General features: G+C 42.0%; 1 protein-coding gene across 1 annotated transcript; it reads left to right on the top strand.

Annotated features, from left to right (window-relative positions):
* Positions 1-6,106: 6,106 nt before the first annotated feature.
* On the top strand, positions 6,107-20,624 carry LOC147433251 (protein STICHEL-like 3). The gene is made up of 7 exons (XM_086491735.1): positions 6,107-6,403; positions 6,700-8,499; positions 8,656-8,872; positions 15,740-16,348; positions 16,516-17,128; positions 17,235-17,301; positions 20,273-20,624. The coding sequence occupies exons 1-7, from the start codon at positions 6,107-6,109 to the stop codon at positions 20,348-20,350; spliced, it is 3,681 nt and encodes a 1,226-aa protein (XP_086347861.1). The 3' UTR covers positions 20,351-20,624.
* Positions 20,625-21,070: the final 446 nt, after the last annotated feature.

The following is a 21,070-nucleotide window of genomic DNA, read 5'->3' as shown; positions in this document are numbered from 1 at the left end:
AAAAGGAATGCTTTGAGATCCAAGCACTTGTCATAACTTTCTTGAATCTATTCAACTCTTTCTTGAAGTTGGAGAGGTCGTTCTTTCCCCAACGACTTTTATCAAAGTAAGAAAAAACTGCATCCAAGGCTTCCCACACTTCTACCTTTTCATTTCTTGCTCTGCCATCAACTCCATGGTCCTTCACAGCATTGCGTAGAGCCTTCCATTGGTTGTATTGGACTATAGATGAGCCCGTACCCAACTTTCCATGAAATTCCAAGAATGTTTTGGCCTTCATCCCACTAATAGAAGCTTTCCTAGGGGCATTATTTCCACCAAATGACTTTTTGGGGTTTGATTCAATCACAACATTCCCCCCATGAAGTCCAATACAGACAATACCCTCTCAATACTTTTTATTGAAGCTTCTCTGGATGATAAAGGTTGTAGTTTCCATGCAAACCCTATGTAGAGATGCACAATCTTATGAATCATTCTACAAAGTGCATGTAGTGTGCAGAGGTGGACATTTGAAAGGGGAATATTCCATGACTACTTGAACGACATGTTCAACATCGATTTCTTTAATTATATTAATCAAGCTGTCAGCAATGTATCTATCACTTTTAATTGCACAAGAACTGTCACCTTTATGAACATTTATCCCATTGGGCAAACCAATATCACATTGATCAGTGGTCTTCTTTGAACATTAGACCAACCATGACTCCCAATTGTGCATCTTGAATGCAATATATTACCAAGTATTATTTTGGGAACACGCTCTTTGATTTTGATGTACATTTGTCCAAGAGATCATTTTGTATCATGTGATACGAAGGGGCTGAAAATCCTAGGCCGAAATCATCGATTTTCTACATGCATGTTTCCAATGATTGCTGTCTACCATGACTAGAGCACTCCTACATAAAAAAATTGCTTTGTGAGTGCAATTTGTGGTTCTTCTAGCGATTTCATTCAAAATATTTGATGCAATGATTTTTGATGCATTTGTCCAAGTCCACCTTCATTGTGGCACTTAAATGGAACACTTCTTGGCATTTCCCCTCCTTGTGCAGTTGTTCTACATGGTTAGTTGGTGGCAGCACAAGATTAGGAGAGTTGATATTTGACTTTGTCTGTCATAAAATCTAATATCTAACTTTACCAAATGGTTTTCTCATGTTAAATTGATCATTTAATATGGGAAGATAAAAGGGGAACAAGATCTAGAACATAGATATATGTTGTTAGACCTACCTCAGCATGGGGCCAATAGGAGAGATAATTACATCTAGAAAGGGGCTCAAAAGGAGATGGTCTACTGAAGAACAATGTATAGATAATGGAGCTTGAAACTTTAGGGTTATCTCCATTAAAGACCTCCAAATGTTAGTGTCAAAAGTCCTTAGACCTAGACTTGTAAGTACTTTAGACCTTAGGCAATCTAGGCCTGTGCTTGAGGTGCTTGATGACTAAGGTGCTTGAGGTGTTCAAGTCAAACATGATACCTGAAAAGGAGGGGTCAAGCCCTAAAGGCAAGGGATGAGGGAGAACACACTACCACACTCTCAAGAGCCACCCTTTCCACAAGAGGCATAGAGGACACATGTCAAGCCCTAGCCATGTTTCCCTCATAGTGTGCCTAAATCCTATTGGATGGCCTTTAGGGAGGTCCAATGAGAATTTAGATTCAATTAAGCAATTAACTAAGCTCTCTCTCTCAAAAGGGGAAAGGAGGAAAATTCTCCAAATGCTACCTCTATTGCTAGTTATAACCAAAACCTGTGGCTAGACCTTGGCATGGGCCAGTAGGGTGCAAGCTAGTGCTAAGGGAGAGAGGGGTCGACCAAAGCAAGATGGGGACCTCCTTTTTGGGCATACACCCACACACACACACATTCTCTCACGTGTTGAGCAAGAACTCCATCTCCTTCTCCAAGTTTGAAAAGAAGAGAGCCCACACCAACACCTCTTGTCTATGGAATGCAAATGCAACCCAGAGTCAACCCAGAGTCAAGCTTCCACAAAAATGCTTACCATCTTCTTCATCTCCATTACTATGTTATGTTATGCTCTAAGAGTAATGATATGTGAGGATACTACTTCTTTCTCGTAATAATACATATTCTTCTCTTTCCTTCCCTCACTCCCTGCTAGCTCTTTTCAACTTTGAAGGTGTTTGAGGTCTTGGAATTGAGGTTGGGGACAAGTTCATGTTTATTGCAAGTTAATTACGGGAATAATATTGGTGCATGAAGCTTACCATATTCATGGCATCAACAAGGTCTCAAGGAACACAAAGAATGTATTGTACCAAGTCTCTCTTTGTGGGAGAATCTATAATACAAGAGCATTTTGGAGAGGGGACCGGCTCCAAGTAAATCTGGTCCCTAATTGTTGTCAATTTCTCTAATTCTCTCTCTCTCTCTCTCTCTCTCTCTCTCTCTCTCTCTCTCTCTCTCTCTCTCGCAAGCATTGTTCATGCCAATCTAGCTAGGTATAATGTTTATTTTGTTATCTTGAATCAAGTACTCTCCATATTTTCATTAAGAATTCTCTTAAGGAAATGCTCACTATCATCACTTAAATTCCACTATAATCAATGTTATTAACCTTATTCCGTTACATTGGTATCCGAGCTATTGGTTTCTCTTTTCTTGCTTAAGACGAGAGGTCCTTAAGTTTTTCATGAAAGGTTGGAGTTTTTCATTGCAAGAGGGTAAGTGGAACATGGATTTATTATCACGGCTGGATTAAACAAAGTTTGAGGTAGAGCATTGGGAACTATAGGCTTAATAATGGACTCTTTTGGGGCTTGTTTTTGTCTTAACCATTAATGAGCTACTAGCAAGCTCAATAAGAACCATATAAACTGAGCAGTGTTAGACCCTCTCCACTACTCTTTGATATTAACAATCTCTAAACCATGGGTGTGGCTGCTTGAGTACTAATTTTCAAAAGTTAAAAGGAGTAGCAACTAAAGTTTTGAGGTTGCCAAAGGACAAAGTAGCATATAACTAAATTTAGCTAGCATGGAGGACAATAATAAAATGAGTAGAATGAATATTGATGGCTTTGATTTCACACATGAAGGTGCTACTAATGATGCCCCCGTGTTTGTGAACTATTTTGTCACTAGGTTGCAATAAGCCATGGGCAACAACTTTGCACCTATGGATTCTCCAAACTCCCCAAGAAAAGAAAGAGAGCTCTGGAGGCCTCTTGTCGAGACTCCCAAAAGAAGACTCTCTTTGGTGAGAAAAGAGGAGGAATCATACAAAAGAGAAAGAAGTGAATCTCCAAACCCTTTGAAAGATGTGGCTCCACAAAGACGACGGTTCCAAGGATCTCCAATTCCTCCTAAGAGGAAAAGGTCATCATTTAGTCCTTCCCCTCGTAACCCAAGAAGGAAGAGAGGAATCAAAATAAGAAAAGGGAAAGAAAGAGGTCACCCTCTTCTCCATCTTCATCATCTTCCTCCTCTTCCGAAAGCAACGGCTTATCTCTTGATGAGTTTAAGAGGAGAGGACATCAAAACTCCTATGCTGCTTGGAAAAGGTCCTATAAGCTCAAGAATTTCAAAGAGGGAGGAAACAACATCTCTTTTCTCACCTATGATTGCACTTTTGGTGCCATAGAAAAAGTCTTGGCCTTTATCCAGCAATTCAATGCGGCCTTTAGAGATGAGGGCTTCACAGAGTCCTCTAAGCTACAACATGTAGCTATGCATTTTCAAAAGTCTGCAGACAACTGTGGGCTAGTCTACGAGGTAATGGAAAAGCTCCAAAGACATGGAAAACTCTAAGAGTTTGCATAATGAAGCAGTTTCTTGCAAGCGATTCCAAAGAAAAATTTCTTACCGAAAATGGTGAAGCTTGAAGCTATCTCCCAACGAGTATGTGGAATCGCTTGAAGCAGTTTCTTGCAAGAGATTCCAAAGAAAGGAGTCTATGAAGGTAAGAATAAACTCTCTCCTGAGGAGTTAGAGTGTTTTTGCAAAGCCTCAACAAATGTTTCAAGTGCAGGGAGCAGGGACATGGCTATCACACCTGCCCCAAAAGAAATGCATGCAATGAGCCACCTAGGGCTTCAATGGTTGAAGCTCAAAAAGAGGATACTCATTGCAAAGGATCATCCCTTTCCTATGCTTTGGGAAAGGTAAGGGATCATGATGCCTTTATCCTTTTTGATCCTAGCTCTACTCACTTTATATCAACGGAGTTGGCCGCTAAGTTAAGCATACAAGATTTTGAGATGGGAGACGCTATGATTGCCGCGATGGGGCTTTATATTTGCCAACGCTGAGTTTTTCCAACCTTAGTTGACTCAAGAGCCTTGCTCGCAAATGTTTACTGCATAATCGTGAGAGGCTATGGCTATAGACACCCAATAGTTCATAGCATTGCAATTCAAGGCAATCTATAGCATGGGACAGAGATGGGGTGAAGGATGGGACACTGGATTAGCCATTCCCACAACCACAATGTGTATTATAGCTTAGATTCATTTTGTCTCATGAAAAACTAAGATTGAATTGATGAGATTTTCTTTGTTCCTTCACCGGCCTTGCAGTTCAAGCCCATGTACAGCAAGAGGCAAAGATGGGGTGAAGGGTGGGGCATTGCATTAGCCATTCTCACAACCACCATGTGTGTTATAACTTATAGCTTATATGTAGAGTAGACAATGTCAATCGTATTGTGAATTGTACACGTTTCAGAATGGAACAAAAACCTAAATACATATCAGATACATACTACTCAGTTTGGGATAATAAAAAGCATGATACTCTATCAAGAATACAACTTAGCATGTATATGTATATTGTTGAGCATTGTGTACCTTAAAAGCTAGATTAAGTATTTCATGAGTGTTGATGAATAGAAATATAATCTCTTCGAAACCCCAATTTTTTGTTATGTTGAGTGTTTACAAGGTCTTGAGTTTGCCAAGGAGAAATGTTGCATATAGTAGTAGTCTCGAGTCATAAAAGATGTTGGATATGTGTCACATCTTTGATGATATCATCATCTACTCCAATTCTCTTGAGGAGCATAAGAAACACCTCCAAGTAAAATTTTAGACTTGCATCTCTAAAATGGCATAACTTTCAACATCGTTTGCTTGGGGGAGGGGTTGAGTGGGGGGAATGGAGTCGCTAGTCTTAGACTCCTCTCCTTCCAATAGAGTGACAAGAAGGGTGTAACCGTACACAGATTTGTTGCAACCTCTGTTGTCACTTCTTCGCTACCTGCCATCTCTCCCATTGGAGGGATGGGCCGGGGGTGCATGGGGGACGTGCTAACAAACTGAGCATCCTAGGGAAGTTGCCCCGGGGGGGGGGGGGGGGGGGACAACAAGCCAATAACAGATGAAGTTCCCAATGACCATGGAGAGGAAGCATGCGCGAGGGAGGTACTAAGGTAAAGTTGTAATCTTTCCTTTTTTGATACAATTCCCGTTTTGTCTAAAAAAATAAAGGAAAAATTACCAAAGTACTCCTCTAAATTGTGGAAATACCAAATTTCAAAATTTCCAAAATAGCCTTGTATCTATTTTGGTTGGATTGTTCAAGATTTTCTTATCTCTATTCGTTTTTTACAATTACAATCCGTTTTTGAGTGTTTAGCATGTAGTTCGTCACAAATTACCTTGCAAAGAAAGGCAATTATGTCTAAAAATAATGAAGCAAATAATCTCCAAAGCCTACATAACCAACTCAAATTCTAGTTTTAGGATCTTTTATTAATAGACGATTAATCACTCTTTTTATGAAAAGCTATAATTTTTTTAAGCTTTGGAGATATTTTATCTTACAGCCGGGGTATTTTGGGAATTCTGGAAAATTTGAAGGGCATTTTGGAAATTTATAACAAATTATTGGGGGTATTGTGGGAATTTTTGAAATTTGAGGGGTATTTAGGGAATTCCACAAATTAGAGGGGTATTTTGGTAATTTTAACACCTATCCTGATTCCTATCATCGATTAAACCTTTTTGCAAAAATTAAATCTGACTTGGCAAGAAAGCACCAACCTGGAAAAGTGCGAGTCAGGACTCAGCGAGTGTGTTTTTTTAATAACGTGGATTTGCAGAAAAGATCTTAATAAAAACAAGAAATATGCTGGCGGATGTCCAGCAGAAAGGGCCCACAAATGGGCAAGCGACAGGCCGAGGCGTCAGCAACGCAGCAGCGAATCGCATCAAGCTGGCGGGGAGGCGCTCAGCGAATGACACGTGGCAGGTGAAACCATCGTGGCGGTACGACATGGGAGAAGAGGCCAAAGAAGGGGGGCGCTGCTGTCGGAATTCGAAATTTCGATTGGCAATGGCCCTCCTTGAGTCCTTGGCATGCTGGGTCAAACCAGCCTTCCCGCACTCTCTAGTCTCTACTCTTCTTTTCAAATGGAGTAGCAGGGTACCCTGGTCCCTGATCATCATCCTGCGACGTAGTAGCTGTTGGCCCACACACACACACACACACATCGTACATGAAGGAAGCTCGACACTGCCCACATACCATGCACACCCTCGACACCCACACCCTGGGGCCCCAGCACACTTGCACTTCATCCCTAAGCTCCCCCCTACTCTGCCCTGCCGCTCGATCTCCCCATCGGTCCTCCTCATCCATGGCACTCCATCCATGTCAAATCTCTCCTCAGCAAACTCGCCTCAGCGCCTGGATTCTTGCAAAATGGAAACTGCTCCCAGGCTACCATTGACATCTTGCAGCGCGTCATCGCTCTGGATGTCAGTGTTGCTCCGCGCATCGTCATGGACGGCAATGTGATTTACGCAAAAAAGCTGGAGCCACTTGCTGTCAAGGTAGGAGATGTATGCCACAATTCATGCCCAAACATGGATGGAGATCATGGGGATGACGAGCAGCAAAGAGAGGCTCACACACCATACTACCATGTAAAGGAAAGGAAAGTGAGAGATGGCACAGGAAATGCATCCGATTGCAAGAAGAGCCGAAGCGCAGATATGGGCAAAGTGAGGAGGCCATTGACCAGGCGGTCTGCAGTGAAGGCCCTTAGTGCAAATGAGAATCACAATGAAAGCAGAAACTTCCCATTACTCGTGTTCAGTATTGAAGATAGACATAGTGAAGGAAGGCAGAAAAGGAATGAATGCTGTCAAGCAAAAACTGATGGGCTATTCCCGCACAAGAAAGGAAGGCCACAGCTTGCTTTTGAGTTGACGACGAAGTCCAAGTTGGGAAACAGAAGCTTTAGGAAGAATAGGGGTAGAAGATTGAGGAGATCTCCAACATCGCAACCAAGAAGGAACGTGCAAGACCTCCTTTATACAGGCCTCATCACACCATCTCGCCGCCATCTTAACTGGAAAATATCTCCGGGTGTTTATCGTTTGACATCAGATGCTCTTAAAGACGGTGGTGTCGATGAGCTAGACATTTCGGACCTGCCGAGAAGCGGATGTGGAACCCCTTGGAGTTGGTCTAGGATTCACAGTAAAAAGAGACACAATTTATTGAAGATGGCAGGAATGGGCATGCCATGTAGGCTATCAGATTCCCTTACGAAAAATCTGGGAAGGCAGGACAGCTCAAGCACAAGCGAGTCTTCTTCAGCTGTTTCCGAGACGTCTTTCAATACAGACTCGGAGAGTCTTCCATTGCTGGAACCCAATTCCCCTCTTCAAGACTATTGTAAGAGTCAAAGTGAGAGTGTGTCTTGGGAGCAGAATGGGAAGATGCACCAAGAGTCAAATGGGGCGAGCTATATGGAGCCCGTACGCCCGGTGATAATGAGAGGGGATGGAAAGCCTGCAGCAGTTGCAAGCGGGCATCTCAGCTTGAATCAGAAGTACATGCCCAAAACATTCCATGACATTGTGGGGCAGAATTTTGTCACACAAGCTCTCTGTAATGCCTTATCGAGAGGTAAAATTGCACCCATGTACATTTTTTATGGTCCGCGTGGAACAGGGAAAACCTCCTGTGCTCAGATTTTTGCAGCAGCATTGAATTGCCTTTCAGTAGAGGGCCAGAGACCATGTGGTACTTGCATAGAATGTGAATCTGGAAAGTATTCTAAAATTATAGAATACAACGTAGGGGGCAAGAATGGTACTCGAGGAGTCAAGACGCTGATGCATGATGTGATTTGGTCTTCATCTGCCCATTACAGCGTGTATGCTGTCAATGAATGCCATACTCTAACAAGTCAGTCTTGGGATGCATTTCTGAAAGTTGTCAATGAAGCACCCAGGAACGTTGTCTTTATTCTATCAACCAGCAGTCTGGAGCATATTCCCCATGAAGTTGCATCCAGATGTCAAAAGTTCCTCTTCTCAAAGATCAAAGAAAACGAAATTGTCAGAAAATTGCAATCAATTGCCACAGAGGAAAATATGGAAGCAGACGCAGAAGCAATCAAGCTGATTGCATCTACATGTGATGGTTCACTTCATGATGCGGAAATGATGCTTGATCAGTTAAGCCTTCTGGGACAAAACATATCAATATCTTTAGTCCAAGAGCTGGTATGTTCTCTAGACCAACCTCTGTCTGTTGCTGTAACTACGTCAAAACCATTGTATGTCTCATAAATCATCATCATTATGAGACAGAAATGAATGAGCAGGAAACTATGAATGCTGACATGGACATTGCTGCCTGTTGTTCTTCCTGTCTCGCAGATGGGGTTGATTCCTGACAATAAGCTGGTAGATTTACTGGACTTTGCCTTGTCGGCTGATACCATCAACACTGTCCGTAGCTTGAAGGAGCTGATGGTGTCTGGAGCTGAGCCACTAAATCTCATGTCACAACTAGCTTGCTTGATAACAAGCATACTCGCCGGTGGCTTTCAGATCCCCACCGAAATGCAAAGGTGCAAGTTCTTCCGACAAGAATGTGAGTATCATCTTCCTTCTGCTTCAACACATGATGCTAAAGTATTAGATATGAAAATTAACCAATGCAATCTACACAACCTATTCCATTTTTTAATTTCCAAGTGTTTGGCGATAAACTAGAGGTTTGCAAACCTGGGTATGATCCAACTGTTGCCCGATTGCAGCAAGTCTTAAACTATTGGTAGGCTCTAGCTATACAAATGTTTCTTTGCAGAAGTCCATTGTCTTTGCCATGCCTTCTGGGGTTATGCCTACTACAAAGCACATGCTAAAGGGAAACATTGTTCAATAAGATAGTCAAAGATAACGGTGTTAAAATAGGTCTTGAATGCATTCAGATGTAGCAAACCCCTTTGTGCCTCCACAATGAGTAGCTCTTGTTTTCTCGATTGCTTAGACTAGTCATCATGGACATCATAAATACCTAGCCTCTCAAGGTTTGCTGCCACTTCTAGAGCATCTGGTCCTCCATTGGCAGCCTATTCGAGTGGTGGGTTCCCTTCCCAAGCGGCCTTGTGTTCATCGCGTATTCCCTCTAAAGAGGCAGCTCTTTGGTGATTATGGTTGGGATAAAGTCCCCTTGGTGCAATTGATGTGGAATTCTCGTTCGCGGCAATGGCCCTCTGAGCAAACGGATGGGGAGCCAGTCTCCTTCTATTACACAATTTGCATCAGGAGGTAGATTCTTTTGAGGCGGTGACATCCCCTTATTGTCTGTGCCAATGGCAGCACTGGTCTAGGCAGCGACCACCTCCTACTGCTTTCCATCCATAAGATGTGGTCTTTACTACGATTTGCTTCATTCATTTTATGGATTATATGGAGGGTTTGTTGTGCTCACAAACTTTCCCTACATCTACTAGCTTGAACAGCGTTGCTGCATACAGGCAATGGGATACATCATCGGGCTCCTCCAGGGCAACGGCGTAGACGCTCTTTGCTTCGACTATGGGTGCGTTTATGAGTATGTTTCAATATGGATTGGGCACACATTACATGGCATAATGCACCTACATGTTGGTTGATATTGCACTCATCCTATATGCCACCTTGATATCTAGATAGTACACACATTGCACTCCTCCAATTTGTACTTCCTCCAGGACATCGGCTTCACTGAGCATCCCCAAAGGCCTCCGTGCACAGTATAAAGCTCCTTTTTGCAGAGAGAGAGAGAGAGAGAGAGGGAGGTTATGATTGTGAGGATTAATGGCGCTAATTCTAGAATTAAGATTAAAACTTTGTACTTGAGATTAAACTGAGACTCAAGAGACGAGAACACTTGTTGAATTGAATTGATTGATTGATCTGTATACATTGCCTCCTTTATATAGGCGATGAAAAGACACATATCAAGAGGCATGTTTGTTGACGAAGAGACATGACTCTAGATAAGAGTTACATTCTTTGACCAATAGTTGTGACCAATCGTTGTAGAGACATGACCATTCGGTGGCCCTTTGATAAAACCCACAAGTAGTTGTAGAAACTCGAGGAGAAGGGAATTGTATTTTTGTAGTGCTTCTGCATCCAAAGCTCTATTTGTTAAATCCCATGTCATGGCTATTTTCTTGACCATAACTATTTTGCCAAACTGAAAACTGATCATATTTGCAGCTTGTCTCATCTTTGTCGAAAGTATGAATACGACATTTGCTACTCAATTAGTTCTTTCGTCAAAATCATTCATAACTTCGAGCTTTGTCCAAGGAAAGATTAAATCTTTATCTACTTCGAGTGAAATTATTGGTAAAGTATCTGATTGTGTCGCCATGCTTTCGTGTTGAGCAGTGACAATCACTTGTCGGAAGTTTGAAAGGAATTTCACTGGCTTTTTCGGAACACAAAAGTTTTCAAGTCGTCATAGGTTGAGAAGAAATATCTACCATATAACTTCTTCATTGAGAAAGTTATTCTCGTTACAAACTACGTCCAAAAATTCATTTGCAGGGACGGAAGTCATGCGACTAAAGTCAAAATTCATTTGCAGCGACTGAAGTCATGCTACAAGAGTCTGCATGTGATTTATCCTTTGCACCACTGAAGATAAGGATTGAAGTCTTCAAGTTTGTGGAAGAATTATCGTTCACCACAACATCGGGAATCCGGTGAGAGACAAAGACTTCGTTTTGCATTGGTGGTGATAAGGCTAACGTTTTTGCATGGATCCCAACCAAAGAAGGGGTTACGTGCTTGTTGATTGTCACACAAGAACCAGAATTTTCTGAATGTTCAACTGTTTCAATAGGTGTTAAGGCTTTTGATTGAGAAGGGGGAGGTAGAGGGAGTTGTGGCCTTTTAGACCTTTGAAGGATCCTCTTGCACAAGGAAGGATAAATAAATCTTTAACATTACCACCATCAGACGAGAACTTAAATGTAGGGCATGGCTCGCGAGGGGGAACTTGCCCAACGTCTCGATGTTCTTGACCGAGTACTTAAGTGGGGTTGGAAATACGTGCCACTAAATAAGCCCATTTTGATATGGCTTATTTCTTTAGATCCTTTGGAAGCTTCATATTGCTGATGATTCCAATAAGAAGTTGGCTGCTTAGAACTGTAACATTTCCAAGAATATCCATGTTGTGGCTTGTGTTGCTCGCACGAAGATACTTTATGTCTACTTATCTCTGAAGAACCTTGCTTAGTGTGAAAAGTTTTGTCAAGAAACCTGTTGAAGCTCATCGACATAAGCTTTTGGTTGTTGATGGAACATGGCTTGAAATGGCTGGAATGCAATTTGTTGTTGTGCACTATACTAGTGCCATGGCTGCCCCTAACATCCTGATGACTTCTGTGCGGATGCCTTAATACATTTTCGAATTTGTAGCACTTGTCGATGGAGCCCTAGTATACTTCTCCGTCGTATGTTCTCAATTCCCTAGAAGTTACTTTGATTCTACTACATGCGCTGCAGGAGAGAAGGCTGCCCGGGAGCATGCAAAGAAACACCACAGGTAGCGAAGAAGTCTATGTGGGGGAGTGATGACGGATAATTCAAAGCAATGTTCAGGAAACGTGTGCCTTAGCTTAGCCTTGAGCTGGTTCAAAAATAAGAATGGCTACTTGAGATAGTATGAGAAAGGAAAAAAAATTGGTAAAGATTTGGCAAGAAACTGTAAAAATGCCAAAAAAATGCAAGCTATTTTGCATAATCTCTTGTTTAGGATTTTCTTAAAGGGATTTATGTATGTTTGGCAAATAGAAATTTCCCGAAAATTGAATCAAAGGTGCTACACCACGGTGAGTGAAGCTCCCAAATCTTGCCCTCGAGGCCAAGAGATTCTTGTAGCTGGCATTCTTGTAAGACCGCTTGTATCTTGGTGTCAATCTTTGTGTGTGTTGCTTCATGGGATTCTTTCTGAGCCGCCATGACAGTTTCGGTGAGGGAGGCTTCAACATCGTGTGCTTTTGTAAGCAGAGCTTGGCTCTCTACTTCCTTCGCATCTTCAAGCTTGCTTAACGCTGTTTGAGTCTCTCAATCTCCTCAATGAGTTCTTGGATCTGAGCCTCGAGGGCTACGATCCTTGCTAAAAAGGAGGCGAGGGGGTCCGTCCTTGGTGTCGCTGCCACTGCAAGAAAGTTCTTGAGTGAAATGTGAGTGCCAAAGGAAGACATCAGTGTCGCCAATAGGACTACTGACACCTTCTCAAAGGCTTTTGAGTGCGCAAATGCGGGGGGGGGGCGAGAGAGAGAGAGAGAGAGAGAGAGAGAGAGAGAGAGAGAGAGGATGTGGGTGGAGATACTCACCACAATGTGCGAGAGAGAGCCCTTGATGCTTCTATCTAGTAAAGAATAAGGTGTGTACAAGTGATGGGCGGTTGGACGCCTTTGGTATGTCCGACCGGGGTAAGAGGCACATCGCCTTTACCCCAACAACCTCCCACTTGAAGGCGAATATGCTGATAAGTGGTATTACTATAGGACCTAGTAGTATGTACAAAAGGTATAAGGAGGAATCTCATCTTAACGTATACCCATTGGCTCTCTTGTAATCGATGCTTGCAGCCGTATAGGCTCTTGCAGTGTATGCAAGCGTATATCCATGCTAGAATCAACGTGCATACCCTGCAAGTATCTTGTAATAAGGTGCACAGCTCTATAATGCATCATACCAGTGTTAGTCATCCCTTGACTGACAACCGCAACTACAAACGCTCCCACTGTAGCTACTATGTTGGGACTCGATATTAAGAGGTCGTACATGAGAGTCCCGAAGGCTGATGACAAACGCATGATCTCTGCGAGTATATCCGTGGCAATCGCATCAACGCCATGTGCAGTGACCTCTGCCAATCTATCCGCAACAGGTATCCCAACGCTCACTGCATCACCACCAGAACTAGTTACACATGGACGCGCCAATCTTCACTCTAGGGTAGTCCTCACTCCCTCATCGTCCATAGAGATTATATCCACATGTTATGGCATCACCATATTAGCCTGTACCATGAGTATGTCAAAGAACTCCATATTGCTCATCTCCGTGGTAGGAGATATTTGTCTCCTAAGAGGATCAATCTACTGTGTCTCGCTAGAGTATGGTTGCTCTAACTTTGCACTTACAGACATGTCATGTACAACACTCTCGAACTCATCCTCACAAGATACGTGTCTAAACTCTCGCTGACATGAATGTAAATGTAATCGAGACTCTACGGTCTCGCATCTTAGATACATGCATAGGGGAGACCAAGCTACTTTGGGCTCCTCTTGCAATGACCAGCAAACCACAATGCATCTGGAAGTGGTGCTCTCAAAGGGTACTTGACATCCACTGTCTCTCAACTAGAAAACTACTAAACCAACATGGTGTAACGTGGAAAGCAGCATCGCCATCTAGCAGCCATCAAAAGCAAGTGCCATCTCTATTAGATAATAGACATAAAGCAAGAGGAACACTAGAGATAAACGTGACATCATCGTCACTAGCACACAAAGCCACCTCTCTAGTCTATGTCAAAACCGTCTCTACATCACACATACATCTGCGCTACTGCTTCATGCGTCTAAAGCAACATTGTCTAATGTGCCTTGTGTGATTACAATGCCAACATCTCAAGTGTTCACATGAACGAGACAATTGTCTCACATGAGTCATCGTAGTGGACTCAAAATTGTCACATATATCAACTACCATAAGTGAATATCAAAGAGGGAGATCAACTCGACCACTATACAATCATAACTATGATCAACGCATATGCAACTTGTATCTCACCAAAGCTCTACCAAAGAAACCTATAAAACCGGTAACCTGCAACTACTTGTAACGTGTAAGCAGTAGACTCACAATCATAATATTCATCGATCAGAAACAATACATAACTTGTAACCTGTAGCCACAATAAGCATACTCTATAATTCGACCACTATCACCAAAACAATGGCCGTCAAAATGGGATAAACAAGACCTATGACTATACAACATATACAAGGGCAATGTGCATAAACCAATGATGAAGAGAAGTGCACCAAAACTAAACCGTAAGGAGCTCCTTGCAAAGAGACAACGCTCTCAAAAGAGCTCACCAGCACTCGTAGTGCTTAAGCGCATCAACACATAAAATCTCCTGCAGTAGTGTAACCACAATGTGCTCTGCAATTGGCACACTGGCAAATCTCAATTGCTAAATGTACCTAGAACCTGTAGAATAGGGTTGTCCTCGTACGACGTATGGGACAATTGGTACGTTCCGTACCGTACGACTCCTACGTTCTGTACGTGACTCGTTCTCTTTTTTTTTTGGTTTTTTGGTGGGGTGAGATCGTTTTGCAATTTCGACTACATTTGACCAAGAGCCCAATGGCTGCATTGGCTCAAAGAACCATGACCTATGTGCGGCGAGGCTCGGGTAGCGGATCTACTATGGTCGCTACCACTTTGGAGATCATGATTCTTCTTTTTCCGAACATTGCCGTTTCCAATGTCCATGGACAGACCTTTCATGTTCTAACTTGCAAGATTTGAGTTGCAAGTACTTAGCACTAAGTACTAAAGTCTCATATGATCTATCATGTTCTAACTTCTGAGTTTGAAAACTTCTTGGTTTAGTCTCTCTTGTAGTGTGTAAGACGTATGAATTTCTTTTTGCATCGTACATTATGTCAACGCACGTCTAAATTTTTTTAGTTCAATTAGTACTGCACTTCTTCGTACGTGTACCCGTGGTACGTGACCGTACATGTCAACCCTGTTGTAGAATGAGTGGGAGAACAACTCAACCACTTGCAAAGCTCAAATCCGGCTACTTGTAAAAAAATTTAATTGTTTTATTATTTTCATCTAAGAATATCTAACAATATTCAGTCATGCAGAAGAGAGTCAATAATGTGGACATAAGAAGTGATAAAAAACCAGATACAATGTCAAAAAAGGCTGCATTGTTTAAGTATGTGATGGTTTTTCATGATTCTTCAAAGCCAAAAACAAAAAATTAGAACGTACAGCGGGGAACAAAAACAAGCATGAATTGCCATTTCCTATTCAGATACTTGCGTCTAAAACATGGAATGGGGATTCAGAATAGGAAATCGGAATGGGAAAGGGGAATGGAAGCCTGAAAATGGCCATTCCTTGTTAGGCTTCAAAAGACCGATCTAACACGCAATAGTCGCTACATCTTGAGAAAAACCAAAACTAGTAGCTTTTTGAATTCAGCATATGATGCCGATTATGTATATATAAATTCGATTTGTGGACTAGCTCTAAGCACACTTTACTCATCACATTGATGTGTCCAAACCTACAACTTGCTTTGTTAACTAAAGTACAGACATCTAAAAATCCTTGGGCATAATGAGTGTGTTTGCACCATATTGTAGGCCTGAAAAAGTACGGACCTAAACAATCATTTGATTTACAGTGACTAAGGAAGACATGGAAAGGTTACGTCAAGCGCTGAAGACACTCTCTGAAGCAGAGAAGCAGCTTAGAGATTCATCTGACCGAACCACCTGGTTAACTGCTGCACTTCTTCAATTCGCTCCCGACCAGTCGTATCTCGTTCCAAGATCTTCATCGAACACCACAAGTGTTGGACAAACGCCAGAAGGACCGAGCGACACGAATGGAACACAAAATCTTAAGCCATTTTCAAAAAGGAGGCCAAGGTCTCATTCAAAGCATCTTACTCCCACCCACATGGAATCTGGTCCGGGAACCACAACAGAATGTGCCTCTAATGAAATGTCAGATTCAAGCAGGTTTTCTTTAGCATCGTCTCAAGCACAAGTAAAAGCCAAAACGAATCAGAAACCAAAGGGAGTTCGATCCACAGCTAGCGAAGTTAGACTTCAGCTGTCCAGTACACAAACGGATGACCCTGGCAACACACGGGCCCACATCACAACTTTAGCTGATCAATTTGACATGGAAGACGTTTGGCAACAATTCTTGGATGCGGTTCACTCCAGCAGTTTGAGGAAGTTCTTAATGACACAAGGAAAACTTGCATCTTTGTCAATGTCAAAAGGTGAGAACATCTGTAACGCCTCCCCCCCCCCCCCCCCCCCCCCCCCCCAAAAAAAATAAAAATAAATAAATAAAACAAAAAAAGGAAAGATTCTATCCGCACAACCAGTCTCTCTCTAGTTTTCATGGAGTCTTTTAATCAGGTACTAATTCATGGGGCACGAACAGGGTTTGCTGTTGCACATCTGGAATTTGGACAAGTCACACATACATCAAGAGCCATGCGATCCAAAACCAGTATTGCATACGCATTTCATTGTACCCTTGGCTATCCCGTTGACGTAAATATATGCCTTGCACCGATGGCAGCTGCAATGGAGGATCCAAAGAGACAAGTATCGATGGGAGACCAGATATTGCGCAGCTCCAATGGCTTATGGCATTCTGCAATGAATGCAAAACCGAGTTTGATGGATCCCAAGGTAACAGAGGATGAACATAGCCCACAACCGCTAGCCATCATGTCATCTGTATATCCTTTGAAGCCTCATCAACAGAGCAACCCATCAAGGCCCGTTCTAAGTTTTGAGATATTGGAACTGAACAACTGGAATTCGGATTTGTTGCCACCATCAAAACCAGCAAAGCAGAAACAGGCAGAAACAATGATTATGTACGATTGCAACAAAGATGATGATGATGGTGATGGTGATGAGAGCAAACATGAGACGACATCAAGCCTAAATATTTTCCGAAGCGGGGGATCAGAGTTGGGTTACACAATGGCCCAAGAAGCACATTCAGCAATGGTGGCCGCGCAGCAGCTGGAGGAGGAGACCATGTAGGTTTGCAATTGTGTGTGTGTGTGTGTGTGTGTGTGTGTGTGAGAGAGAGAGAGAGAGAGAGAGAGAGAGAGAGAGAGAGAGAGAGAGCTACCTTGACTGCAGGAAGCTAGAGTCGAAGACGGGAACGTCGTGTTGGAATGCGCCAGGTAGTGGCGACGGGCACAGTAAGGTATACTCTCAGGGCCTTTTAAATTTTGAAGGCCTTGGCCACCAAAAACAAAATAATTCCTTATGAAGAAAAAAGGTTTCCATCTTTGACACCACTGTTCGGAAAAAATCATTTTCCCAAACATACAAAATTCCTTTTCTTGAATTTGCCAAGAGGAAATTTTAGAAAATTAGGCTTATTTTGCGGGTTTTTACTCTATTTTTCTCTATTTTGGGGTGGAATTTCTCCCTTTCCCCTTGCCCTCAACCGACATTTTTGAAATTGAAAACGGCACGACATTAAGTAGAGACACATTTTTCTCGAACACTATACACTCATTGACAAGCTTTATATAGTAATCGTTCACAATTGCTCCTAAGATGTTAACATTTTAGAACATGATCACGTGAGCCTCGTTAGGCTAGCCGTCCCCTATGGATAACTAAGGGCATGGTCACGCGTGGCTTAGTTATCTATAAGCTTCGATAGATCTGACGAAGGCACGTACAACAGCTCAGAACACGACAGGAGCAACAGGTAGTGAGAGAGAGATTGAAGCGCAGACAATAGAGAGAGTAGACACACTAACCGGCAAAAAATAGGAATAGTTTTCAAACTATGCCTAAAAAGGGATAGTTTCAATACTAAGCCGGTGAAAAGGTTACATGTTGTCAAAAATGGCCGGCTTTGTTACGGCCAAGTAAGCCTCGCGTGAACATAGCCTAAGGCCAACTAAGTGTTTGCAATGCCTTCTGTTGTGGTCACACACTTCACCCTTTTGTTGCAACTATCAGCAAAACTAGAGCAGAGTAAGAGGACCGTTGTCAATCAATGGAGAGACAAAAAAAGAGAGACCCAATGCCATATCGGAGCATCCAAGTATCTTGCAAGTCACTTTTTGTATGTTAAAGTTGATCTATGCATTCGATTTAGAACTTGTCAACCGAACATTATGCAATTATGCCATTTTGGCATAGTCGCAAAACATCCTACATAGTCCTATCTACCTCACTTGTGCCATCATGTGACCATGACTAGAGCATAGTTATCGAAAAAGTTATTTATAACTATGCATCATGTGAACACCACCTTACTAGCGCTATATTGCCGACTATAACATGCTTGCACTATGCATGGCAAGAACCTTAACTCCTCTGGTCAGTTTGGGGGGGGGGGGGGGGTACCCCCTTCCTTTTTTTATGTCGATTTGTGCAAAGTTAGCTATACCAGTGCTTCTTGAGTTTGAGACATAGGTTTCATCACGAAAGGAAATTAAGGTGGCAAAGCTAGCAACTCCCAATGGAAGAGAGAGAGAGAGAGAGAGAGAGAGAGAGAGAGAGAGAGAGAGAGTATTATTGCATAGATCCCAATACAACTTAGACAATGGAAGATGCTTCCATATTCAAAGTCTCCATTGACTAACATCCTCCACTATGCAGGTGGGATCCACAACTCAGAAGAGTGAGCAACCTAATCATTTGAAAGAATTGAACACAATGACAGAGAGAGAGAGAGAGAGAGAGAGAGAGAGAGAGAGAGAGAGAGAGAGAGAGCATGTTGGGTCCCAACCACCCTCAAAGGTCCCCTTGCTTTGTTGCCGGAGCAAGTATTTGCTTTAGATTACTTGCACAAATTTGGATACACAATCCTGAATACCAAATGTTGATGGAATTTGGTATTGATGTTGCATGTTGATTCAAAGTTAAACTGAAAAACGTTAACGTTGAGGCTCATATGATGCGGACAAAATGCCGGGTTGAATTGGAGGTTCTCGCAATGTTGCTAATGGAAACGTTGGTATTGATGCAAAACGTTAGAGAGGAAATCATTGGCTGATCTGAGGTTGATAGTGAGGATGGAAAACGCTAATGGGTGCAGTGCTAGGGTACTGTGGGTGCTGGAGGCCCATGCTAGGTACTTGTATGATCTGCCAACTACTAGAGAGCAAAGGCTCACTTATATTGGAATTTGAAAGGAGGTTGAGGAGTAAGCTAAACCCCATGACTCCACATTAAAATGGGTTCACTTATTATTGAATGGGTTAAGGGATTTTTCATATGCCTAAATGCCTAAGTGACTAGTGTGAAAGTGAGGGTATGCAACTATTGACTTGCCTAATCATGCATGTCCTTCTGAAGGGTCACAAAGTGCGATGCTAGATCCCTAAACTACGCTAGACTAAAACTGACACCGACTTGTAGCAGTAGCTTCTCCACATGGCACAAGTGCAATGCGCACGCGACACAAACTTATACTAAATTACTAGGAAAACCTTAATTGGAAAGGTAGATTGATTATGTTTCGGCGTTTCTACACTAGGTTTTGTTAGTATTCTCAACTATTTTCTTCATTACGGAGGTAAATTGGTGGGATTACCAAAAATCTAAGGTTTTTAGGAGCATTTGCACAAAGACTCGTGAAGTGAATGCCTCATAGATTCATTCAGATGAACAAAGAAAAATCAAAGTGTAAGGTACCAAAAATATAGACAAAATGGACTAAACAGGGCTGAAGGTTTTTCTTTCAAGTCCGTCAATACTTCCCAGTGTTTCTTTTTTTTAAGCAAGTAAGAACTTTGTATTTTGCAAATGCTTCACTTCTAACCCCTTTGCATCTTAAACTCTCCATTATTCTTGGGGAACTTTTTATTGGGTAAGCAACCCCCCCCCCCCCCCCCCCCCCCCCCCCCCCCTCTCTCTCTCTCTCTCTCTCTCTCTCTCTCACACACACACACACACACACACACACACACACACACACTTTGCCCAAGCAATGAGTTGCAAGTGAGTGAGGCTAAAGATGGATGTTATTAGTTGATTAAGATTCTTCAAAAGCACTATTTAGGAATTTCTCTAATAAACAATACTTATATAGTTCCACCCTTAGTAGTGTACCCTTTGAAAATGCACCTACTTCCTTGGCATTGTTTGGCATGAGGAAAATAGTTATCATTGATTTGATCGACTAATAAGGTATCCCCATCATTTGTCAGGCTAAACATCTTCAACGTACCTCGAAAAGATCGGGGCTTTTATTGAGCCTTTGTCCGTGTGCAACATCGAGTCATTGAGAATGCGATTAATCAAGGGATTTCTTGAGCAAACAACATTACACAATATTCTTTTGGATATTGCTGTTTCCATGCATGCACCTTTTCTCAAAGCTCAATATAAGTTGAGAACACCAGTTGGTGAGCTTGTTGCCACAGCGGGTGATATAAAAATGCCTCGAGCTTGCTCGAATAGATCTATAAAGGTCTTTGTATTTTCTCATTGGCTTGTAGCCTTATACAATAAACACTTAGTCCTTGTATATGGACTTTATTTATATACATAAACAAGAAAAATTACTCATTGAGAAAATAATAGCATGTCTTTAAGGTGTCTCCTTAATTATTCAAATTTCGTCTTTTCCTTTCTCCTAATTTTTCCTTTCAAGATAGTTCAATGTCTTTTTGAGAATTTCATGGATTTTAATTTGCTCCAAGCAAGGGTCATTTTTGGGATTTTAATTCATATTCTTCATTCAAATCACATTGATTTTGGGATAGTTTTGGAATTTTAATTCATATTCTTATTAAGTCACATTGGTTTTTTCCATATTGGCATTGAGCTTTGAAACGATGAACTGTGAACTTGAGCAGATTGCCTTAATTTATCTCTAAAATACAAACAATTTCTTGATAACTCTCTTCCATTTGATTTGGACAAAAGAAATAATGCATTCTTGACTTTCAACAAAGCTTCAGTTTAAATTACTCGTTTGATCCATTCGCTCTCTCGCGATTTTA

Source organism: Adiantum capillus-veneris, chromosome 20 (genome assembly GCF_014529385.1).
Source record: "Adiantum capillus-veneris isolate H3 chromosome 20, ASM1452938v2, whole genome shotgun sequence".
Taxonomy (NCBI): domain Eukaryota; kingdom Viridiplantae; phylum Streptophyta; class Polypodiopsida; order Polypodiales; family Pteridaceae; genus Adiantum; species Adiantum capillus-veneris.
Note: the sequence above shows the minus strand (reverse complement) of the source record. Positions and strands in the feature narration are given on the sequence as shown.

What these genes read in the sequence shown, in the direction of transcription:
- LOC147433251 (XM_086491735.1), top strand. Translation starts at nt 6,107, where the DNA reads ATGCTGGCGGATGTCCAGCAGAAAGGGCCCACAAATGGGCAAGCGACA. An exon ending in CAAGTTCTTCCGACAAGAAT is followed by an intron (nt 8,873 to 15,739) that starts GTGAGTATCATC and finishes TTTGATTTACAG; the next exon opens with TGACTAAGGAAGACATGGAA. An exon ending in ATCTTTGTCAATGTCAAAAG is followed by an intron (nt 16,349 to 16,515) that starts GTGAGAACATCT and finishes GGGCACGAACAG; the next exon opens with GGTTTGCTGTTGCACATCTG.